The sequence below is a fragment of the Oryctolagus cuniculus genome, chromosome 4 (genome assembly GCF_051225735.1).
Source record: "Oryctolagus cuniculus isolate XC-2025 breed Fujian yellow rabbit chromosome 4, ASM5122573v1, whole genome shotgun sequence".
Lineage (NCBI taxonomy): Eukaryota > Metazoa > Chordata > Mammalia > Lagomorpha > Leporidae > Oryctolagus > Oryctolagus cuniculus.
Genome location: NC_142870.1, coordinates 68,052,650 through 68,079,285, shown reverse-complemented (window position 1 = coordinate 68,079,285; position 26,636 = coordinate 68,052,650). Strand labels below are relative to the sequence as shown.

The following is a 26,636-nucleotide window of genomic DNA, read 5'->3' as shown; positions in this document are numbered from 1 at the left end:
CATGCAGCAAGGTCATCACAAAATGAAGATTTCTAAGACTGATTTTTAATGATCTTTCATTGTTTCCAGGGAAATTACCGGGCCAGGTGTCAGCACAGCTAGAAGGGGAAATACAGTGCTTGCTTCTAGAGACTACAGATTATTACAGAGATTATGAGATTGAGTAACAAATTCTGGTAGGATTTATGAAGTAATGAATCTGGAGGGTATCAGTCAAGTACGTAAAACAGATCAGGGAGAATATATTGGCATAGGTGGTCTTTCCACCTGCTACTCAGGGCTCAGCACTCTGTAGTACCCAGTACTCTGGCACTATTTTATTCCAGAGGTAGTTCTTTAAAATTTAACCAGGCCAATAGCCTACACTAAGTGAGATGCAGATGACAAAAACTGGAATGTTTGGCCACATTATTGCATAAGAAAGAAGAAGCAACTACATGACTGTGGTAGATGTCTTCTGCAAGGCACAGTTCACAGTAGGAGAAGCTGCTGTGGAGTTGGTGTCATTAATTACAGAAGGATGTTAAGGATTCATGAATGGCAAAAAGGAAGATGGTAACACCTAAATGTCAGCAGCAAGGTGGGCATATTTTCTCTTATGGGCAGCATATCTGTAGTAATAGGGGAGCTTGACCTGCAGAATTTCTGGATCTATGTATGAGTAGAAAATAATACATGTGGAGGATGTGGGGGAAAAGGGACACTAATCCACTGTTGGTGGGAATGCAAACTGGTTAAGCCACTATGGAAGTCAGTTTGGAGATCCTCAAAACCTGAATATAACCCTACCGTACAACCCAGACATCCCACCCCTTGGAATTTGCCCAAAGGAAATAAAATTGGAAAATAAAAGAGCTGTCTGCACCTCAATGCTTATTGCAGCTCAATTCACAATGGCTAAGACCTGGAATCAACCTAATTGCCCATCAACAGTTGACTGTATAAAGAAATTATGGGATATGTACTCTGTAGAATACTATACAGCAGTAAAAAAACAATTAAATCCAGTCATATGCAACAAAATGGAGGAATCTGGAAAACATCATGCTGAGTGAAATAAGCCAGTCCCAAAGGGACAAATATCATATGTTCTCCCTGATTGGTGACAACTAACTGAGCACCAAAAAGGAAACCTGTTGAAGTGAAATGGACACTATGAGAAACAGTGACTTGATCAGCCCTTGTCCTGACTGTTGATGAACAATTTAATACTTTATCCCTTTTAGTATTTTTTTGTTCTACTTAATACTATTGGTTGAACTCTGTAATTAACACACAATTATTCTTAGGTGTTAAAATTTAACTGAAAAGTGATCCCTGTTAAATATAAGAGTGGGAATAAGAGAGGGAGGAGATGTACAATCTGGGACATGCTCAATCGGACTTGCCCCAAACGGTAGAGTTAGAAACGTGCCAGGGGATTCCAATTCAATCCCATCAAGGTGGCATGTACCAATGCCATCTCACTAGTCCAAGTGATCAGTTTCAGTTCACAAATGTTCATAATGATAGGACTAAGAGTCAAAGGGATCACATAAACAAGACTAGTGTCTTCTAATACTAACTGATAGAATAAAAAAGGAGAGAACGATCCAACATGGGAAGTGGGATACACAGCAGACCCATAGAATGGCAGATGTCCTAAACAGCACTCTGGCCTCAGAATCAGCCCTTAAGGCATTCGGATCTGGCTGAAGAGCCCATGAGAGTATTTTAGGCATGGAAAGCCAAGAAATTCTGGCAAAAAAAAAAAAAAGAAAAAAAACCTAAATGAAAAATCTCTGCGAGTGAGATCCCAGTGGAAAGAACGGGCCATCAAAGAAGGAGGTACCTTTCTCTGAAGGGAGGAGAGAACTTCCACTTTGACTATGACCTTGTCTAAATAAGATTGGAGGAGTTGGTAAACTCAAAAGGCTTCCATAGCCTTGGCAACTCATGACAAGAGCTTCGGGTGATTACTGATGCCATAAACAAGAGTGTCAATTGTTAAGTCAACAACAGGAGTCACTGTGCACTTACTCCCCATGTAGGATCTCTGTCCTTAATGTGTTGTACAATGTGAATTAATGCTATAACTAGTACTCAAACAGTACTTTACACTTTGTGTTTCTGTGTGGGTGAAAACTGTTGAAGTCTTTACTTAATATATACTAAATTGATCTTCTGTATGTAATTGAAAATGAATCTTGAAGTGAATGGAATGGGAGAGGGAGCGGGAGATGGGAGGATTGTGGGTGGGAGGGAAGTTATGGGGAGGGAAATCCACTGTAATCCAAAAGCTATACTTTAGAAATTTATATATATTAAATAAAAGTTTAAAAAAGAAAATAATGCTTGTGAAAGGACAGTAGAGATGAACAAATACTTTTCTACAGAGAGAACTAATGACAAACAAGATAGATCAACTAGCACAAAGCAAGACTAAGATTCCCTCCCTGCCTTGCTATAGAATATCTTGTCATTTCTCAGAGCCAGAGCCATTGACTTACAAAGGACTTAAAATCACATCACAAGGAAATAGAATGAATGTTCCTTCAACTTTTTCCCAAAACATTAGCCATTTTACAAGTTACTACGCATTGAGGAAAGAAAATACCCAGGGTTTTTGATGATTTTTAGACATGGCATTTAAGAAGCCAATGCTACTACCAAAGGCCTGAAATGTTATTGTGGTCCTCAAATGAGATGGGGGCTTTTAGGCTGGACAACATATGCTGTTTCTGGCCTACTTTTCCTGAATCAGAGTCTAGCAGGTCTACTCCATCATTATTTCTCTGAGTCCCTTAAGGCATAGTTGAGATTAATATACTAGTATCTAGCCAAACACTTCCCTTGACTCACTAACCTACACAGAACAAGAACAATTAGAGCAGGAAAAATCAAATATCCAACTGGATCTTAAAAATACAGCATTCCAAAAAGAATTAATGATTAACACAAACACTAAATATTATAAGGAGTACCTATCATGCCCCTCTCAATACACTTATCTGGCACACACCAAAAAAAACCCAGATTATAGTCATCCATGAACATAAACAAAAGGTTAACTAAATCTTGGTGTTGTGCCAGGTATGATTCTGCCATTGGAAAAAATCAAGGCAATCAGCCTGGAGAGATTGACTGGAAAGCCAGAAGTGGTGTTACCGTGAACCTAACAAGGCATGCACTCCATGGTTGCTCTCCTAGACAGGCCCTGCTATAGACTTTGGTGGGCACTAGCAACATGGTCATGTGATCACATGTTTCTGATTTCATCTATGTTTTCTCAAATAAGATCCTAAATTGTAAAAGCTTCTGACGCATAACAAAGATCTACTCCTGATAAAGGGAAAATGATTCAGTGCCTACCCAATTTTTGATTAGTAGTTGATCAATTCTTTAATTTGAATTTTAACACTAGTGCATCATTTTACTACTTGAATAATTTTAAAAACAGGATTAAAATGTAAAAACCAAATTCTATTCTTCAGCATACCTGTTGGGGAAACTATTTTTCAAAGCAAATATATTAAATTAAATTTTGTGACAAAACATGTGTTCATACTGTTTCATTACCATACATTCTAGGCTTCTGTTCACAACTGTACACCTTGACAAGGGAAGATGTTCATAATTCCTTGAAAAAGAAGGAGAAAGCAGATTACAGTAAAATATGTGTAATGTTATTCCTTTCATGTTTACAGATAATGATTATAAATATAAAAAGATTAGAACAATATTCAAACTGTTAATAGTAGTCATCTTTGGGAAAGAGGAATTATTGGAAGGTGGGAGAGATTCTCCTTGCTTTATTTTTAAAATATTTTCAATTTGAGTTATCCCTGTCATATAACAAAAGTATTTCTATTTTTGTTTAAAAAAAAAGGTGAATGAAAGATACAGAAACATAGAGAAAGAGACAAGCAACTAGACTCAAGACAAGGAGATTCAGATGAAGAATATGGAAGCAAATGCCAGTGTTAGCAAGTAATGGCTGCTTCTCAGAATTAAGCAGGGACTATTAAACTTAGAACAGACCTGGGTATATAATAAAAATCAGTACTTCTGCCAGATAAAACTGTTTTGTCTTTCTTTTCTTACAGACATCTACTTTTTCGTGTATGCCATAAAGCAGTATTTACTGATGAATTTGAGTATGTCGGATACCTTGTGATACTAATGAATGTATTTCCTATTATAATCAGTTGGATACCACAGTTAAATAAAATATATGACGATGAAATAAAATATACTAACTACTCTTTTCTTGCAATTTATATTCTAGAGGCCCTACTTAAGGTAACTTGAAGTGTGTGTATGTCTGTGTATATACATGAAAGACAGACAGAGATTGAGACACAGAGAGAGAACATGTTATATTTCCTAATCTAATTTTTCAGTACTAACTCCAGACAATGTTCTAAGGGTATATGAAATTCTCCCTCATGTCTCAATTTTTTTTTCATTTTTAAAGTCTATTTTAGGGTAATTCAATAGAAAATTTGCGTACTGTAAGCATTGATGTTTGTTTGCAAAAATAAGTTTCAAGATGGTGTGAGTCAAAGAATACAGAGTGGATGTAAAAAGTATTGGCAATATTCCTATACTTTGCAAGTGCACGAGTCCATGGATGTTCATCTTACTGCTTCTATACTGGATAGACAGATAAATGGATAGGTAGCTTGATAGGTATTCTTTTATATTTGAAAAAATTTGTAATTTTTATTAAAACCCAATCGACATTTATTAAATGATGGAAATCTATCTATACAAATTTATGGTGGTACTTATGTGTTTTATGGATCAACAGGTTGTAATATAAAAGAATTTTAGCCAGAAAATTTAAACAGAGGAATTATATCTGATATATGGACAAAATAAATGGACATTAAATCCTGACTGGAAAATTATATGCCACTGCAGACCCATGATATTGGAAAAGAGGAGTTTCAAATTCAATCACATTGTGTGTAATAATTTCCAAGCCAGTCAGAAAGACTGCAGGGGGTCTCATAGAATTAAGAGATTAAAAAAAAAAAAAAAAAACAGTTAAGGTTAGTGTGTGGTCGAGGACTAAAATTCCCCTAAAATAATTTAACACACAGTGTAGTGGAGAAATGAGTGAGCTGAGACTTAGTAAACCTTGACATTGTAATCTGCTGGCCATTACTGAACTTTTCCCAACCTTCATTTCCTCTGGTATAAAATGGCAGGGTTGGCCTAAACAACAGATGAGCATCTCTCTAGATCAGTCTACTTTTCTAGATGCTGCCGTGGCCTTGATGGGCTTCTTACAGTCAGGCCCGCTTACAATGCCAGAGCTGGGCTGCAGAGACACTACTCCACCCTCTAGCTGAGTGGGTACTGCGCCATCCTGGTCTTATTTCTATGTCCTCCTTAAGACTCATCCTCACTTCGCAGTTGGAGAACTTGCACTCACATCGCATTTCCTTTATCTGCTTTTCTGTTTGGTCAGTTCTATCCTTGTTAACATGCCTTTTTTTTCTACTTAAGCCTCAGAATAGATGATTTTCCCTCAGTTGAGATTTTCAGACAGGAATAACTACTTATACACTTACTTTGCCTTTTTAAATGTTTATTATGTTAGTAACAATAAGTTATTACCTACAAGGTGCCAGTCATTTTGACACTAACATTTCACATTCTTAAATTAATCCTGTAAAATATGCATTCTGCCTGTGCTTTACAGATCGGGAAGCTGAGTCTGAAGAATTGTGTTATTGCTTAGAATCACAGAACAAATGAAGAGTAGAGTACAGATACGATTCCTTAAAAGCTTACGCTCTTTCAAATAAACAATGCTGCCTTCAAATTCCCTTCTTCGTATTTTCAACCTCTTTTCAAAACAGTCTTCCCTCTGTTAGAGAAATTAATTTCCCGAAACTCGGAGGGGAAGGCCCATCATGCCTCTCAAACAGCATATTTAAAAGAGATGTTATCATCTCTAATCCTACTCTTTCTCCAGAATTCCTCTAGAAACCCAGTTTCCCAAGCTGAAATCCAGGTATCTTTGGAAACTTCCACTCTCTTACCTGTAGTAGGTTCTCAATAAGTATTTATCTGAAATAAGGACTGGCTGAATAAACTATCATAAAATAGTAGGCATTATTTTTGTTTCAAATTTCAAAGTAAAATTATCATTTAATAGTGTGAGCATATCTTTTAATTTAGCACATTTGAAAATCAGGTGATTTTTTTTAAAAAAGATAGATGGTATGATATGAATCCCTCATAGCTAGTCACAATTCTGGAATATCTAAAAATTACTGTTCCGGTATTGTAATTTCAGCAAATCAATTAACTGTTAGTGAAGTGCAATAAAATATGAAGGTACAGATATAAAATTTAAAGTTTTCAGATATGTTTTGCCTTAATTTACAAATAACTCATTCTATAATATGCATATTCTAGTAGAAATTTTATATTCTACTAGAAGCTGCATCAACTATCTTTAATAGGCATTCACCTGGCCCTAGATGGAACTGTCAGAAAAGTTTTCTCATCTATGTATTCAAGGTGATGAAATTCTTGTTTTTAGAATTCAAATTACATTACAGTGTTAATGTAGTCAACACAGCAGAAGGGATCTCCGTGTTCCAGCAAGGCACCTTGCCCACAAGCACGGGATTTGTAGGCACTTCATTTTTCTTATTTCCTTTGCTTCTACCAGGCTCTCCTTTTCAGGGATCCTGAAGGAATGCTGCCTTAATACCTACTCTGGTTGTCTTCACTAGCTCTCTAGAGGTATATAAAAAACAAAACAATAGCCTATTTTAAAGTGGCAGAAGTCGGAGTGGGCATTTTGCCTAGCTGTGGAGATGCCTTATTTTAACTCTAAAAACAATGCATTTGTCAAAATAAAAGAAGACATTGATGCAATTGCCAAGGTAATTCTGACAGAATATTTACTTTTAAGAAATCAAAAATAACTTCTTTTCTACATCATCACAGAATGAAATTACATGAATGGATTTAGTGAATAAAAGCCTTTTATAAACATTATTTAAATTGTGAATCACTTTCATAAAAGTCTTGTCCGTATACATCCCAATAAACAAAATCTATTTTTCCTTGATTACCTCAAGTCACTATTTTGGATATTAATCATTTAGTACTAAAAGACAGAATTCAACCCACGGATTATTGTAGTATTTAGGCTGCTTGTTTTAATTAAAAGACCCTGACACACCATGGATGTTTTCATGCTGTTACTTTTTACTGGTGTTTTTCTATAAATCTGTTCCTTTTCACCTGTATCTGTACTGTACTGCTTATCCTAAATCAACAGTCTTTTTAGTGTTTCCTTTACTAGAGGATAAAGTTGATGAACAAGTTTGGTTTATCTGTTTGATTTAGGTTTCTTGGTGATTTTTCAGAGATGTAAAGTCTTAAGGTAAATCAGAGAAATAACAACCTGACTGGTGATGTGTAAGTCTGAGAAAAAGCAAAAACACATTCCTGTAATTTCTTTTCCAATCAACAGATAGCAGCAATGAGGAGGGCATATTTTTCACATGCCTGGAATATATTTGAGTTAGCAATTACATTCATTGGCATCATAGACGTAATACTGATCGAAACAAGTGCAATTAATTATTCATTTGACTTGATCCAGACAGTGGTCATTATGAAAATTGCTCGATTTCTTCGGTTGCTGCGCATTTTGAAGGTAAAGAACAAGTAACTCATGCAATTTTAAATCCCAGCTGTTTTCATAAAATATGGACTAAAATCAGTTTACTTGCTTTATGGTTACCAACTGCTGTTGAGCAATACTTACATTATGAATTTTAGCTCATGGAGTGGGCATGGCCTAGTAGTTGGGACACCTGCATCCCATATCACAGTGTCTGCATTGAGTCCTGGCTCCTCCCCAGATTCCAGATTCCAGCTATTGCGCACATCAGGAGGCAGCAGGGGATGGCTAAGTAGTTGAGTTCCAGCCTTCATTTCCCAGAGGATGAGAGCTCTCTTTGTCTTTATGTCTGTTTTTCGGGTCTCATAAATAAATAAATAAAGCACTCTTTGACAGCTTTTATAAAATTTTGTATTATGAATATCCAAATCATATTAGAAATACATTTCTCACATGAAAGTAAGGAAATACTTATCACAGCTTGTTCTTTGAATAGAGAACACATGGAACAAATATCTATATTAATTCAAGTGCAAGTTGACCATAGCATTTCTTTTATAGATTCGTGGGGGATAAAAGATGGAAATCTTCAGAACACACAAACATGCAAACCATTCACAGGGAAAAATAGTATGCAAATCAAGAACAAAAACATACATTCCTTGTTTTTGTTTTTGTTTTTGTTTTTGTTTTTGTTTTTGTTTTGACAGGCAGAGTGGACAGTGAGAGAGAGAGAGAGAAAGGTCTTCCTTTTGCTGTTGGTTCACCCTCCAGTGGCCGCCGCGGCTGGCGCACTGCAGCCGGCGCACCGCGCTGATCCGATGGCAGGAGCCAGGTACTTCTCCTGGTCTCCCATGGGGTGCAGGGCCCAAGGACTTGGGCCATCCTCCACTGCACTCCCTGGCCACAGCAGAGAGCTGGCCTGGAAGAGGGGCAACCGGGACAGAATCTGGTGCCCCGACTGGGACTAGAACCCCGTGTGCCGGCGCCACAAGGCGGAGGATTAGCCTAGTGAGCCGCGGCACCGGCCTCACACATTCCTTGTTATATATATTCATAGTATCATAGACTCAGGATATAAAAAACAACCTTTGAATATCTGAACAAGTTTCTATACAAATATGATGGGTAGATATTTATATGTTCTATATTTTATGAAATGAAATGCATTCCATCATAGGATATATAAGTATGTATGGATAGATATTTTCAGTATGTGTGTGCTTTTCTATACTCATACACAACCAAAACATGCACACATATCAGCACTGTGGAAGGTATAAAGAAATATCACCTATTTCATCTAGAGACAAATTAATGGACTAGAACATTTGCATTTAGATATTTTTCTAAAGGTCTAATTTGAATGTTATAGTCACAGCCTTTCTTTTTATTATAAGATTTATTTATTTGAGAGGCAGAGTTACAGACAGAAAGAGGGAGAGACAAAGAGAGAGGTCTTCCATCCACTGGCTTGTTCCCTACATGGCCACAATGGCCAGATCTGGGCTCATCCAAAGCCAGGATCCAGGAGCTTCTTCCAGGTCTCCCTTAGGGGTACAGGGGCCCAAGCACTTGGACTGTCTTCCAGTGCTTTTCCAGGGCCATTAGCAGAGAGCTGGATCAGAAGAGGAGCAGCCGGGACTTGAACCAGCACCCATATAGGATGCCAGTGCCACAGGCAGGGGCTTAACCTACTATGCCACTGTAATGGCCCCTCCCCTACAATTAGATCTTTTCTCATGTATCTTAAAAGTAGTCTTCTCCTCTTTCTATTCTGTGGGGCTGTTAGAATTGCTAGTGCACAATTTGGCCTGAGGAAGGCAAGTCCAAATTATTCCAATGATCAGTTAACTCTTGCTGATAGGAAAGTATAGTCTACCTAATAGTTTAGATGGTACAAAAAACTGACAAACTACCTAAGAAAAGTTTTTTTATATAATCAGGAAATTCTGCACCCTGTATCAGACGGTAGCCCCTTGGAACAGGGAGACAAATTAGATACAGTCTCTGCCCCTGGGGAGTTTACTGTAGAAGGGAAATGACAAGTAATCTAGATATTTCAGTGTGATATGGCAGGATAAGTGTAAGATGTAGCACAGAATGCTGATGGAATAGTAAAGACTTCCTTTGTGAGCTGATTCTTGAGTGGAATCTTGAAAGAGGAAAATAAACTCTTCAGGGATTAATGGCGGTTTTCTGGGGACAGGTGGAGTGTTTACATTGTGGAACCTTGGTAGGAAGACAAAGAACAGCCAACTTTATTGGAGCTAGGGGACCGCACATTGGCAGAAAATAACCTGGAGATTTAAACCCTCAGCAAAGAAAGAGGGAAAGAACGTAATTATGCATCTTAACAGGGATTATGGTTGTGGTAGGTTCTAACCCAAAGGGATCACTTACTAGGACAATTAGTAGACATAGCTTTCAAATGGCAGTACTTTTTAGATAGTCACTTTATTACCTAAGCCCAGAAGATGAACCACAATATTTTCCAAGAATTTAAACTAGTTAAAAATCACATTCAAATCTCCATAAATGAAACAATTAAAGAATTGTCATAAACTTCACATAGGTGCCCGATGTTATTAGTCACAGAGAAATAGCTATAGTTGTGAAGTCATAGAGCTGCCAAGAATAAAATAAGAACCTAGGCAGATTGCTGCAATTACTTTTGAGGGCATTTATCTTATTATCAACAATTTTGGTAAAACTAGTCAAATAAAATTTTTTTCAGCTCGTAACACCAAAGTTGCTGCAAATAATAGATCAAAAGATGAGCCACCAGCTGTCCTTTAGATATGCTATACTAAAAGGATATGTCCAAGGTGAAATGGATGTGATGACCATAATTGATCAGATCGCAAGTTCTAAACAGGTTAAACAGGTGAGGAAAACCTTAAATACCAAGAAAAGAGTTTATTCTCCCACTAGTCAGTTGTCCTCGCATCCTCTGTCTATATATGTAAATGCGGACCCAGACTCCTGGCTTGCTAATTAATTCCTGTGAAAACTTAAATTGTCTATATTTAAATTACTTCAGTGCCTCCCTACAGAAATATCTGTGCCACATTAGCAAGCTACAAGGCTCTTGGAAGTCACCTTTTGTCTTGTGGAGAAAGCCATGAAACCCACATGTGGTGGGCAGCTTCCTCCCAATGCAAGCCCTTGACTGTGTCAGGCTACAGGTGTCTTAAGTGCAGAATATGGGGAGGTGAGATCTTAAGGCAATGTGGAACAAATGGAGGTTCCTCCTGACACCCACTATTTCCTTCCAACTCCTTCAATCCCTAGATTCCCCACAATAAACAGCAAAAGAAAATGAAACCAGGTGATCTGGCAAATGGAAAGAAGTAAAGAGGGAAACCTAGTCTGATAAGAAAAACAAGGCCAAAGAGGGTTAGATGACTGTGCAAAAACTACAGAGCAAATAAGCAGCACAGACAGTTCTAGGATCTAAGCTCTGGATTTCATTTTTGATTTTCTACATTGAAGTAGATTAACACTAATAACAGGCCCAAAAGCCTGTGTGGAGTTCAATATTGACCTTTCACAGTGATTTAGTACATTTGGGTTATATTTTGTACGCCCAAAGACTTGCTGTTCCATAAAATGAACATTCAACATGTGATAGGACACAAAAAGTAGTATCTTCCCTCCCTTCTCCACCTGCAACTTTAAATATCACCTCCAGCCACTGATAGCACTGCAATTTGAGAAAATTGCAGGAGAAAATACCAAAGAACTTCAGTTTCTAAAACACTGACCTCATTTCTGCTCTTCCACACCTTGGCCAAACCTTCTACTCGTTTACAGTGGAAAGCCATTCCTGGGTCCCAAATTTGGAGGCTTTCATAAGGCTGAATGAGAAAGTATCTGCCACATCTACACTTTAAGAACAAACAGTATCCTAAGCCACATTGCACATAAGGAAAAGAATAGGACGCACCTTCGTGCTTCTCAAAATTGGCATAGGGAATACCACTTCTCTTCTCCACTGCTCTTGCTCAAGCAAAGAAAACTAATTGCACACAATTCAGTTCTTTTTTGTTTTAAGGCAAAGGGTTTATTGGTGGGGAAACCCGGCAGAACTGAGGGAAGGGGCGAAGAAGGAAAAGATAAAGAAGGAGAACGTAAGAGCGAGAGCGAGGCAGAGACAGAGACAGAGACAGAGAATTCAGTTCTAATCCCTGAAAACTCTCCATCATACTTTTCTTTGCAGTTTTTCATTTGTATTAAAAACTAAATTAAGACATTAAACAAATAACTATTTGTTTTTCTGGTGGAAGTAACATTTCTTTTGTTCCGTAGATGTTATTAAAGCGAGTCATAAGAAACATGGAACTATCTATGAAAGAGCTAGGTAGGTACTTCCCATCCTACATTCAGAAAGGCAATGGCATTTATAACTAACCTGATCCTTGAGAAATCCTACTCACTGATAATGATGAAGTGGATAATGGAAACAATCAACAGGGTCACACTCTCTGGTTCAGATGAGAACAGTGTAATAATAGCTCTATGAATGTGTTCTGTCTGCCTTATACCACAATTGAGAACTTTTAATTTCTGTTTAAAGAATCCTCATTAGTATTCCATGATTACACAGGTCATTAGAGCCTTATTCATTCTATTTTCTTCCAAGCCAGAAATACATGTACCTTCTGCGATTGACACAAGGAAATCAGTTACCTTTATTTTCTGCTTGCCACAGGGCGGTCACCCAAGGACTGAGGCTTTACAATGAGTTCAAATCCAAACATAGTCTTAACATGTCTCTGTTGTGACTGTGTGGAGGCTCAGTGCACAAACATGGCAGCAGGCTGTAAGTCATGCCGGCTCATGCTCCTGGTGCAAGACGAATAGTGGCAGTGGAACAGATATTACTGTAACATGATGATCATGGGAGAGGAGGAGGAAAAAGGGTTTCAGACCCAATGGTGGGCATCAAGATAACACAGAAAGTCTGGATATAAAATCAGCCTTGAGAGATCTTGTATGGTAGATAATTACCAAGCCACATAAAAGGTTATGAACAAGGAAAAGCCCGAATGTGGAATCTAAATGGATGAAATCTACATGGGCATCCAGTAATCCAGATGAGACAAGCAGAGAAGCATAGATAGATGAGTCATTTAGAGGCACTGCAAGGTGAGTTCACAGTGATCCAGGTAGAGTGAGAATCAATCAGAAGCACAGTCTATAGTCAAAAATTCTGATTCAGGGACTGGCACTGCGATGTAATAGGTTATGCCTCCATCTGTGGTACCAGCATCCCACAGGGGCACCAGTTCACGTCCCAGATACTCCTTTTCCAATCCAGCTCTCTGCTATGTCCTGGGAAAGCAGCAGAAAATGGCCCAAGTGCTTGAGTCCCTGCACCTGCATGTGAGACCTGGAAGAAGCAGCCCAGCTCCAGCCATTGTGCCATTTGGGGAATGAATCAGCGTATGGAAGACCTTTCTCTCCATCTCACCCTCTTCCTGTCTGTAACTACTTCTCAAGTAAATAAATAAAATCTTTTTAAAAAATCAAATTTAAACAGAATAGGAAAGTGGGTCATGCACTTCAGACCTAAAGCTCTGGGTGGCTTCCCTGTGTCCAGAGCAGGTAGATCAATGTAACAGTAAACCTAGGACTAAGGCTATCACTCTCCATGAAATTAGGGACGAGCATGAGACCTGCCAAGAAAAGCCATTCAGACCTCAGGCACCACTGGTAAGTAATGGTTGACTGCAACAGCTACATCAGGGAGAGATACATTTCCCATGTTTAGGGTTACACTCCAAGGGCTTAATATCCACTTATTGAGATATTCCAAACAATGTCCTTTATTTCATCTGAAAATATGGTTTTTTTTCAGGCTACTTAGAATATGACCACCCAGAAATTGCTGTCACCATGAAATCAAAGGAGCAGATTAATGTCATGCTCAATATGGCTAGAGAAATTGTGAAGGTTTTCAGGTCAAAGGGAATTATTCATAAAATTGAATGTGCCGAAATTAATAAGGTAAAATAGAGTATTGTCAAAGAAAGTATATTTACTTCATTTATAGTCATTCATGATCTTCAATCCTACTTTTGACATTTTCTAATATCAACATTTATGAGAGATGAAATTCTTACTCAAAATAACTATCTAAAAACAGATAATCTCCTTCCTGCAGTCCCAGCAGTCAACTCCTCTTTCCATTTTTTCATTGGTGAGGAACCACCTCTTTCTCTGCATTGTTCCCAAACCAAGGGCCTGTTGAATCTAATCTTCATTCTAGGTTACAGTGGGTATCAGTATATTCTTGGAAATTACCAGGGACATGGAAATAATGCTTTACATATAAACTATGATTCAGGAAAACAATTATAGTTGAGATTGTCTACATTATCTTCCTCTAAGTTATTTAAAATGATACAATGACATGTAAAAATATAGAAAGGGTCCCAATTCATTCTCTAAGTACAAATAAGACACTAAAATGGGAATAGAATAAAAACAGAAAGCTTTTATATTTGTGGGTACATATATAAAACTTCATAGTTTAATAGTACTGAATAGAATTTAAAAGTATGTTAAATGGTAGTATATTGGATATAAGTAGTTTTTAATCCCCAAAATAGCTATGTGTCTCACACAGAAAAGAAAAATCAATTTTATAAGACTCAACCCTCATTCAGAATGTTAAAAAAAATCTTAAAAGGCTAATAACAGAAGAAACATCCTTAACTTGATTTAAAAAATACTTGTTAAAAACTAACAGCAAACACTGCATTAGCTAGCAGGACATTAAGAAGCATTCCAATGAAACTCTGGAGTGAAAGAAAAGCAGTGTCATGTCCAATCACTGAATGGTGGGCTGGAAGTCAGCTTCATCTAGGAGGAAAGAATGGAAATGGAGAGATGGCAATTTTGGAAAGAGGAGAAAACTGCTTTTTTATTTTTAATTAAAAATCATAGGGAGTTAACACAAAAACTGTGGGACTGAAGGGCGCGTTGAGTCTAGCTGCTAAGATGTGCAAGTCCCATCAGCTCTGGCTCTAGACTCAGCTTCCTGAGATCATAGATCCGGTACTGCAGCAGTGCTGGTTTATGTAATTGGGTTCCTATCACTCATGGAGGAGACTTGGATTGAGTTCCTGGCTCTTGGCTCCAGCCCAGCCCAGCCCCAGCCATTGCAGGCATTTGGGGAATCAATGAATCAATGGAAGCTCATACACTCTCTCTCCTTCTCTCTCTATTTCTCTGTTTCTCAGCCTCTCAAGTAATAATTTTTTTAAAACATCATCGGGGAGGGGCGAGCATTGTGGCATAATGGGTAAATCTGCCACCAGCACTGCCAGCATCCCATATGGGCACTGATACCGATTCATGTTCCAACTGCTCTGCTTCTGATCCAGCTCCCTGCTAATGGCCCAAGTATTTGGGCCCCTGCACCCCTGTGAGAGATCTGGATGAAGTTCCGTCTCCTGGCTTTGGCCTAGACTAGCCCAGCTGTTGTGGCCTCTGGGGAGTGGACCAACAGTTGGAAGATCTCTCTCTCTCTCTCTTTCTCTCTCTCTCTCCCCCCCCTTCCTTTCCCTCTCCTACTCTTTCTCCCTCTCTCTCCCTCACCCTCTGTCTCTCCCTCTCTCTAATTCTGACTTTCAAATGAATAAATAGATATTTAAAAATAAATCTGTAGGACTAATAAGTAAATTCAGTAGGGTTTCAAGAAATGAGATCAATACATAAAGTTTTTCTTCAATAAAAGAAAATGTAGAAAGTGTCATATTACAAATTATAGGAAAAATCTAAATCTGTAAACATGAGTTTTATGTAAAATATGTAACATCTATATGGCACGAATTGAAAAATTTTACGGAATACATGTTTCTGTAGAGAAAGAGTTGGCCATTCTCTGTTAAGGACAACTTAATAAACCTTTTATATTATTTGAGTTTTGTAGTCGTTGTCACAACCACTGCATTCTGACATTATAGAACCAAACGGACATTAGAGAATTTACAGATAAATGGGCATGACTGTGTTCTGGAAAAAAAAAAAAAAAAGCTTTATTTACGAAAACAGGATTCAAGCAGGAGTTGACCTAAGGGCAGTAGATTACAAATTATTCCTCAGAAAATCAATGTACTAAGATGTTAGTTATCAATAAAACATTAGTCAAACTAATAAGCCTTGAACAAAATTCAAACAACATTCTAGAGAATTTAACAAGTAGATTTTACTTACACAATTTACTGCTCAGAGGTTATTTAAAAAAAAAAAAAAAAAAACTAGCAAGCATATTGGAGTGCTGGCTGGAGTCCCAGCTACTCCACTTCTGATCCAGCTTCCTGCTAATGCATTCTAGGAAGCAACAAAAGACAGCTAAAGTGCTTGGATCCCTGCCACCCACATGGGATTCCTGGATGGAGTTCTTGGCTGATGGCTTTGGCCTGGCTCAGCTCTGGCTATTGTTGCTGTTGCAGGCATTTGAAGAATGAACCAATAGATGGAAGACATTTCCCCCTCTCTCCTCCCTCTCTCTCTCTTTCCACCTTTCAAGTAAATGAAACAAACAAATAAAAAAATCTTAAAAATAAATTATTCTGGCACAATTGGACATATGTATGTAGAAAAATAAAATTAGATCCCTATCTCTTGCCAAATACAAAAATAACTCGATATATCAAAGACTTGAAACTATGAAATTGCAACAAGAAAATGTAGAGAAACACTTTAAGACATTGGTGTAGGCAATGACAGTTTTGCACAAGACCCCAAAAGCTCAGACAACAAAATCAAAACTAGATAAATGGTATTATATCAAACTCAGAAGCTTCTGCACAGTAAAAGAAGCAAGAGAAGATATATCTTACAGACTTGGAGAAAATATTTGCAAGCTACTTTTCAAACAAGGGATTAATATCCAGAATATACGAGGAACTAAAAACACTCAAAAACGAAAACAAAAAAGAAACCAATCAGTGAATAAATAGACAAAAGACCTGAATAAACAGTGGTCAAAAGAAGAAATACAAATGCTCAACAAATATATGAAAAACTGCTCAACAACACTAGCTATCAGGAAAAGTTGAAAAGAAAGAATGTCTTCCATAACAATGCTAGGTCAAAGTTAGCATTTTTTCTATATAGATAATCAATTGACCTAGCATAATTTGTGAAACACCCCACTCTGTTACACCATATGAGCCTTTGTCATAAATTAAGTGATTGTGTAATATGTAGATGTGGATAGATTTTTACAGTCTATTTTGTCCCATTGTTTAGTCTATTATTGAACCAAATCACACTGTCTTATAACTAAAACTTAATACTTCATATCTGATCATGTGTGTCTTCCAGTTGTGATTTTTATAGACTATTTTGACTAGTTTCTGACATTTCATATTTTCAAATAAATGCTAAAGTCAGCTTGGAAATTTCCACTAAATAGTTGTTCAGATTCCATTAAACTTTCCACTGAGATCCCATTCAACCTGCATATCAATTTGAGGAGCATTGACATCTTTGTAATACTGACTCAATCTATCAACACAATATTTGTTTAGGCTTGAATTTTGTCTAAATAGCTTCTTTTTCTCTGTTAGAATGCCTTCACTATTTCATTCATGAATCTGAACCCTTATTTCACATCATACAATTCAAGATAGATTGTAGAATCAAATGTAGAAGGTAATGCAATAAGATTCTAGAAGATATTAGAATTTTAATGATATTGGCATAGACTGTGATTTTTTAAACAGGACACAAAATTGGATTTAAGTAACATAAAAATCAAAAAAAGATTGAGGAAATGAAAACATAATCCACAAAAGGGAAGAGGATATTTGCAAGATAAATATATCCAAAGAAGAACTCATACCCAAAATATACAGAAAAATAAATTTAAAATATATTTTAAAATCTCTTACTAATCCATAAAAACAAAATAGAAAGTCCACTTTTTAAATGGGCAAAAGATTTGTGTAAACAACACTTCAAACAGAGAATATTCAGATGGTCAATAAATATAGGAAAATGCGTTAAATATAATTGCATTGAGCTTAATGCAAATTAAAACCAGAGTGAAATACTAATACACAACTATAAGAAACTTAATTTTTCAAAATTTCCATACCAAATGTAGGTCACTATATATAATTGGAACATTAGAGGAGGAGTATAAATCTATGCAAGCACTTTGAAAAATTATTGAACACATGCAAATCTTACGACCCAACATGAGGTTAGATAACCATATACCCAATGAAAATGTATGCTTATTAATATCAGACATATATTCACAATAGCATTATTCATAAAAGCCTCAAGCTGAAGCAGCCCAAATGGCAAGCAATAGGTAAATAAAGCTGTGGTGTTTTCATACAACAAAATACTACATAGCAATGAAAATAAAATGAATAAATTTTGCTCCTTGCAACCCATGGATGAATCTCAGAAGCACAATGCTGAGCAAATGAAACCAAAGCAAACAATATATATCCTGATTTCATGTAGATAAAGCCTGAGACAATAAAAAGCTTAACAACGGTTGTAGAAAAATCCACGCTAGTCTTTGGAAAAGAATGATGATTTGAAGAGATCACAAAGCAGGATTTTCAGATGTAGAAAAAAATATCTTTTTTAGAGGAAAGGTGAGCTGCGGAGCTGGCCATCATGTGTTTTATTTTTAATCTGGATGCTGGTTACTAAGAATTTTCACTTTGTAAATACTCTTTGAATGGACATTTATGATTTGTGCTCTTCAGGTGTATCCAATATACTTGAGTTTGTAAAGAGAAGAGATTAGAGGTTTTCATGGAAGAAAAAAAGAATCAGATCAAGAACAGGAAATAGGGCTGGCACTGTGCATAGCTGGTAAAGCCGCCGCCTGCAGTGCCAGCATCCCATATGGACACCAGTTCAAGTCCCAGCTACTCCACTTCTGATCCAGCTCTCTGCTGTGGCCTGGGAAAGCAGTAGAAACTGGCCCAAGTCTTTGGGCTCCTGCACCCACATGGGAGACCTGGAAGAAACTCCTGGCTCCTGGCTTTGGATCAGCACAGCTCCTGCTGTTGCAGCCATCTGGGGAGTGAACCAGCGGATGGAGGACCTCTTTCTCTCTCTCCCTCTCTTTCTCTCTCTCTCTCCCTCTCTGCTTCTCCTTCTCTCTCTCTGTAACTCTGATTTTCAAATAAATAAATAAATCTTTAAAAAATACACACACACACACACATATATATATAAAGAACAGGAAATAGCACAAAAACAATATTGCTTTGAACATTCTGTTTACTAAAGTTTGGTTCCTCATCTTTTTAAATTTTGTGGTTTCAGTTAATCATGGCCAAAACAAGAGAGGTGCTCGATTTTCAATCTATTATCAAGCCTATGACTGTTGAAGAAACCCTATATCATATTCCATGGCTAGATAAGGATGAAAACTTCATAAACTTCATCCAGGTAACATTTTTTATTTGCTAGTAATTCATCTTTAATGCACCAAGATATAATATTTTAAAAAATAAGGATTTTACCATAGTATGCTCTAGTATAAGATTTGCTAAATTTTCCTTTTATTGCTCATCACATAAAATCAAAATCCTCGAGTATGACGTGCAACTCCCTTCCACAATCTGTTTCTGTGTCTGCAACTTCTGTTTTTTATGCATCAGACACTCTCCGTGCTCTGTGCTGTTCTACTCAATGGTGATCGCACACTTGACACTGCTTTCTCATCCCAGTCATTTGTGGATGCTTTTTACTTTTCATGGACTGCTCCTTCACATTTGTCTTTTTCAAACATCTCTTGCTCCTCTGGACACCAGAGGTCCTAGGAGAAGTAGACTTTGGGGTCAGATACTCCCATTGGTAGAGGACCATCCTGAGGTCCATTTTGCATTCAGTGGACTGAAGTTGCCACCAATGTATCCAGTATGTACTTGTATTGCTGCAATAAGTACACTAAATTAACATTATGCTTACATCTTTTTCCTCTGCCATATTTTTACCTCCTTTACTATAATTTCAATGCATCTTTTGATTACTTAGTTCCTAGTACTTTGACTAATGTATACTACAGTCTCAGTAAGTATTTGTGGAATGAATATATAAATGAATCTAACTTCTCCTAATAATATTTGTTTTCTATGCCTGGTTGGTACCAAGATACCAATTATATTTTTCCACCTGCTTAAAATGTTTTGAATAAGTGATTTTTATTTCATCAGCTATTTAGAGCATGAATATATATCAGACATGTTTGTACCACCAGCCTACATTAGCCACCATTATTTTTTATCCAGATGAAATATTTTCATCCTTATACCTAGATTATTTCTTTCCTATTCTACAAATAAATACTACATCTGAAATTACATGTATCTGTGAAAATCCACCTTCTTCTCTTTGCTATTCATAATTCCCGTTTTCTCTTATAAATTTATTACTAATGTGATATTTCAGACATTATTGAATGATACTTACTATAAAATATAAAAACATTTATTGAAATGTAAACTTCCACATTCCTAGTCATTATTGAAATATTGTTTTGGCAGGGCCCAGCACTATGGCTCACATATTTGGTAATATTTTTTAGGAAAGAGCCAAAATTGTTACATTTGACTGTGGAAATAATATATTTGAAGAAGGTGATGAGCCCAAAGGAATCTATATCATTATTTCAGGCATGGTAAAGGTAAGACAGAGTGTTTTGGTTTGTTCTTAATTTATTCGAGAGGCAGAGAGACAGAAAGAGATAGACAAAGAGAGATGCCATTCATTGATTCACTCCTCAAATGCCCACAACTGATTGTGGTTGGGCTAGGAACTGAAGTCAGGAACCAGGAACTCCCTACAGGTCTCCCATGTGTGTGGCAAGAACCCAGTCATTTAAGCCATCACTACTGCCTTTCAGTTTCTACAATAGCAGGAAATTGCCTTCAAAACCAAAGCCTGACTCACTAGGCTAATCCTCCGCCTAGCGGCGCCGGCACACCGGGTTCTAGTCCCGGTCGGGGCGCTGGATTCTGTCCTGGTTGCCCCTCTTCCAGGCCAGCTCTCTGCTGTGGCCCAGGAAGGCAGTGGAGGATGATCCAAGTGCTTGGGCCCTGCACCCCATGGGAGACCAGGAGAAGCACCTGGCTCTTGCCATCGGATCAGCGCGGTGCGCCGGCCGCAGTGCGCCAGTGGGCCGCAGCACGCTAGCCGTGGAGGCCATTGGAGGGTGAACCAACAGCAAAAAGGAAGACCTTTCACTCTCTCCCTCTCTCTCACTATCCACTCTGCCTGTAAAAAAAAAAAAAAAAAAAAAAAAGCCTGATATGAAATCCTGGCATTCTGCTAACGGCACACAGGCATTTTAACCAGGATCTTAACTCTTAGGTCAACTACCCACTCCCAGAATTATTTACAAATGCATTTTTGAGCACAAGTTTTTAATGAAAACTTTTTGAAGTTGAGAATTAATAAGTTTGGGTATTAAGAACTACATAGTTATATTTGTGAGACAGCAACAACCATTCAAATGATAATATTCATGTTCAGCCACAGTGGACAATACCCATTATTGTTTAAGCCACAATTTCTCAAAACAGAATCATCAGAACGATCAGCATTTAAGATAAAAATTATGGTATAAATAATTACTTATCTTAGGTCTACCTGAGTTGGAGATTTAGCCATTATAAGGTGGCTGGTACATGTTGGTTGACTAACAGAAATCAGAAAGATCAGAATGTTTAAGAAGGCTTTGTGGCCGGCGCTGCGGTTCACTAGGCTAATCCTCCGCCTTGCGGGGCTGGCACACAGGGTTCTAGTCCCAGTCGGGGCACCGGATTCTGTCCTGGTTGCCCCTCTTCCAGGCCAGCTCTCTGCTGTGGCCAGGAAATGCAGTGGAGGATGGCCCAAGTGCTTGGGCCCTGCACCCCATGAGAGACCAGGAGAAGCACCTGGTTCCTGCCTTCGGATCAGCGCAGCGCGCTGGCCGTGGCGGCCATTGGAGGGTGAACCAATGGAAAAAGGAAGACCTTTCTCTCTGTCTCTCTCTCTCACTGTCCACTCTGCCTGTCAAAAAAAAAAACAAAAACAAAAAACAAACAAAAAAAAAAACGCTTTGTATCTAAGTCACCGCTAATTTAATAAATTACCTTCTAAAAGCAAGTAATAAGTGTTCTTAAAACTATATGTACATATTGCAAATGTTAAAATCAAAGTGGTAAAAGTCACAAACTGGTTTTGGTAATACATGTTAATTGACTTAATGTATTTTTCTAATTCTTATTGAACAGCTTAAAAGATCAAAACCAGGTTTGGGGATTGACCAAATGGAGTCAGAGGATAAAGATTATCAGATAATTTACACAGACTATGTGCTCAGTGGGGAAATCATAGGAGAATTAAACTGCTTAACTAATGAACAGATGAAATATTCTGCCATCTGCAAAACTGTAGTGGAGGTAAGAAAATACCACATGCATCTTACCATTGTATCTTGTCAAAGATTTCATATCAAATTCAAGGTTATTTCAGTGTCTAGTATATGTTTACATTCTGGTGACAATTTACCTAAAAAATAAGAATGACAAAGGAGCAAAAGTTATTATATAATTAAACTCATCAAATGTGCTGATTTCATAGAAGAAGAACTGAACCAGAAAAACTGGGCATAGAAACTCTCTGATGGATATGCCAACTATCAATACCTTGATTTGGAGAATGAGAAAGGGGGAGAACTCAGAGCTAGAATATATTAATGGAAGTCAGAGCTAGAATATGTTAATATATATTGATATATTAATAGAATATATTAATGGAAAAGTTAAGCAAAGTGGGTTGAAATTTTCCTAGATATGATAAAGGACCAAATTTGCAAAGGACCATGCTTCTTACTGATATACTATTGCCCCAAAGCATAAAATGAGAGCTACACAAGCTCAGACTGATCAGACTGCAAATGAGTAGCCTATCACAACAGAAATCAACAATGTTCTGTGGAAGACAAAAAGCATCTGAGAGTTCTGTAAGATATCACCAGCAATTATGAATTTCAAAACAAGCAGAAAAAACATTAAATTACAATCTTTAGTATAAGTAGTGTGGGGGAGTAATAAATAGAAAGAACCACTGAGATTGCCCAGAATACGGATTGGGCAGACAAGAACTTTAAAGCCGTTAAGAACAGATTCAGAGAATCAAAAGGACATATATTCAAACAACAAAGGAAAATTATTCCAAACAGTAGAGATAGGAAACATTAGCCATCATAATATAGAAATACAGAAAACAGCCAAATGGAAATTTTAGAATTAAAAAAAACAGTTTGAATATGGCAGTAATAAAAATCCATGAACTGGAAAACAGATCATGGAAATAATATAGTTTGGAAGACAAAGAGGATAATGATTCTTAAAGGTGTCCAGAGACTCTAGAGATCTGCGTGACGTTACCACGTGGTGCAGTACATGTAAATAGACGTTGCATAAGGTGAAGAGAATGAGACTTTTCCCACATGGATAGAAAATTGTATCTTACGGTTTCAAGAAGCTGAATCCCAAACATGATACACACACACACACACACACACACACATCAAATTGCCAAAAAATCAAAGAGAAAAAAAATTCAGAAAGCAATCAGAGTAAGAAAACTTGTATCCCGGAGATCAAAGAGAATAATTGTCATATCACTAACTTCATATCAGAAACAATGAAGGCCTGAAACCAATAGGGCAGCATGATATAGAAACATAGAGCAAGAAGGAGAGATTCATCCGTCTGCTAGATCACTCCCCAAATGGCTACAACAGCTACAGCTGAGCCACACCAAAGCCAGGAACCAAGAGCTCCATCCATGGGTGGTGGGTACCCAACTATTGAGCAATCAACTACTGCTTCCTAGACACATTATGGAAGCAGAGGAGGTAGGATTCAAACTGGCACTCTGATACAGGATGTGTACCTCAAGTAGTGGCTTAAGCCATCATGTCACAACATCAGCTTAAGAACAACACTTAAAAATGTGAAAGGAAAAAGTATTTTTCTACTAAAAAGGTGAGAGAAGTCTTCCTAACCAGACCTGGACTATCATAAATGTTGACCAATATTCTGCAGGCTAAAAGTAAATGCTATTAGACAGAAAACCACATCTATAGGTAAAGAAAAAGAACACCAAAAATAATGAATACGTAAGTAAAATAAACAATTGAATTTTTTGATTCTTGTAATTTCTTTAAAATGCAACTTTCTTAAATAGGAACAATACTGTTGTAAGAGATACTGTTGTAGGGGCCGGAGCTGTGTAGTGGGTAAAGCCTCCACCTGCAGTGCCAGCATCCCATATAGGCACCAGTTCAAGTCCCGGCTGCTCCATTTCCGATCCAGTTCTCTGTTACGGCCTGGAAAAGCAATATAAGATGGCCCAAGTCCTTGGGCCCCTGCATCTACATGGGAAGACATGGAGGAAGCTCCTGGCTCCCGGCTTTGGATCAGAAGAAGCGCCAGCCATTGCGGCCAATTGGACAGTGAACCAGCGGATGGAAGACCTCTCTCTCTATCTGCCTCTCCTTCTCTCTCTGTGTAACTCTGACTTGACTTTCAACTAAATAAATAAATCTTTAAAGAGAGAGAGAGAGAGGTTTATAACATGTAAAGTAAAAGATATGACAAAATATAGAATTAGGGACATGTAAATGAAATTATTCTCTTGTAAACCTATTATTTTTGTGACATAGGAGATGAAAACTGTGAAGTGTGAAGTTGGGAGTGGGGAGTATAAAGGATTATGTGTGAAATATGAAGTGGTATTAGAGTATGGATTGTTAGTAGTAGAGGGACAACAAAATATATGTAGCTTAGAACAAATAAAGGAATGAATGGAATATAAAAATATTTAATTAACCTACAAGAAGACATGAAAGGAGATGAAACCCTCCCCAACCCACCCCAAAAAAAGATAAATGGAAAACAAATAGCAAATGATCACTTTAAACCAAATCATATCAATGTTTGCACTGTTGGTGATCTAATCATATCAACTAAAAAAGTAGTTATCATCATTAATTTTAATAAAATGTCCAATTCTGTACTGCCTTCAAGAGATGCATATTAGTAGGCACAGCAAGTTGAAACAACCATAAGATAATTTGTATAGTTAGGTTAATATTAAACTAATTATACTTCATAATAATGTTCAACAGTCCCAATTGTATGTATTTACCAAAGAGAAATTATATAGATCAAACACAAAGGCTTGTATCTGAATAGTCATAGCAACTTCATTCTTATTTCATATCTGTACCATTGGGCTGAAACATTTGCTACCCTCAAACATAGACTTTTCAAAATATACCTTTATTTGAAAAGGTTAAATGGGGGCAGGCATTGGGGTGCGGCAAGTTAAGTGACCACATCCCACATCAGAGTGCCAGTTTGAGTCCTAGTTTCTCTGCTTCTGTTCTAGTTTCCTGAACATGCATCCTGTGATGGCTCAAGTCCTTGGATCCCTGCCACTCACATGAGAAACCAGGAGGAAGTTTCAGGCTCCTGGTTTGAAAACCATACATCTAATCAGGGACTGATATCCAAAATACATGTAGTACTCAAACAATGAAATAGCAAGAAAACAAATAATCCAATTAAGGGGCAAGCACTGTGGCGTAGCAGGTAAAACCGCCGCCTGCAGTGCCTACATCCCATATGAGTGCTGATTCGAGATTCAGCTGCTCCACTTCTGACCCAGCTCTCTGCTATGACCTGGGAAAGCAGTAGAAGATGGCCCAAGTTCTTGGACCCCTGCACCCACGTGGGAGACCTGGAGGAAGCTCCTGGCTCCTGGCTTCGGATCGGCACAGTTCCAGCTGTTGCGGCCAATTGGGGAGTGAACCAGCGGATGGAAGACCTCTCTCTCTCTATCTGCCTCTCCTTCTCTCTCTGTGCAACTCTGACTTTCAAATAAATAAATAAATCTTTTTTAAAAATCCAATTAAAATGCGCAGAATACCTGAATAGACTTTTTTTTAAAAGAAGACATACAGATGGACAACAGACAGGAACACATCACTATTCACAGAAGTGCAAATTAAAATCACCTTGCACCTGTTAGAATGAGTTATCAGATACAAGATAACAAGTGTTACCCAAGATGTGGAGAAAAGGAAATCGTTGCCCACTGTTGGCAGGAATGTACATTTGTATAGCCATCATGGAAAACAGTATTTTCAAAGAAATTTAAAGTAGAACTACCATAAGACCCAGCAATTCCACTTCTGGATTTAAAGCCAAGGAAATGAAATCATTATGTCAAAAAGATGCACTCTTAAGATCTTTGTGGTGTTATTCACAGTAGCCAAGACATGGAAGCAACCAAACTGTCCATCAATAGATGAATGGATGAACAGACTACACAATGTATTCACAATGGAATACAACATAGATGAACCTGGAGGACATTATGCTGAGTGACATAGCCCAGGCACAGAAATGAAAATTCTACACAATTTCAGTTACATGTGGACTCTAAAAGAGTTGATCTCATAGAAACGGATTAATAAGTGCATTACCACTGTCTGGGGAGTGGAAGGAGGAGGGATGAGGAAAAGGGAGATTTTTAAAATTGAACTTTATTTTTTATTAACATAAAGAGAACACATTTCATATATTTCAAAGATACAATTCTAAGAACATAACGATATTCCCCTCCCACTCCCACTTCCTATCTACCTCCTTCCTTCTTTTTTCTTTTAATTTTTACAATAACATATGTTCAATTTACTTTGTAATCTCAGGCTTCATAGTCCACTAAATATAATGTTCAACAAGTAAAAAGTAGAAAGACCATTGTTCCACAGGAATATGGACAAGGACTATAAACAATAATCAGATCATAAGATACTAATTTTACTTATACATTCAGGATTTTTTGTACTCTATAAGCTACCACAAATCAGAGAAAACATATGATCTTTGTCTTTTGGGGACTGGCTTATTTCACTAATCATAATGGTCTCCAGTTGCATCCA

General features: G+C 37.5%; 1 protein-coding gene across 1 annotated transcript in view; it reads left to right on the top strand.

The window, feature by feature from the left end:
- SLC9C1 (solute carrier family 9 member C1) overlaps positions 1-26,636 on the top strand; it is a 90,060-nt gene that overhangs the window by 55,759 nt on the left and 7,665 nt on the right. The window contains exons 15-22 of the mRNA XM_008266956.5: positions 4,086-4,281; positions 7,487-7,672; positions 10,377-10,526; positions 11,951-12,002; positions 13,503-13,651; positions 18,956-19,081; positions 20,220-20,318; positions 21,910-22,077. Coding sequence (XP_008265178.3) covers positions 4,086-4,281; positions 7,487-7,672; positions 10,377-10,526; positions 11,951-12,002; positions 13,503-13,651; positions 18,956-19,081; positions 20,220-20,318; positions 21,910-22,077 — 1,126 coding nt within the window. The remainder of the gene's footprint in view (positions 1-4,085; positions 4,282-7,486; positions 7,673-10,376; positions 10,527-11,950; positions 12,003-13,502; positions 13,652-18,955; positions 19,082-20,219; positions 20,319-21,909; positions 22,078-26,636) is intronic.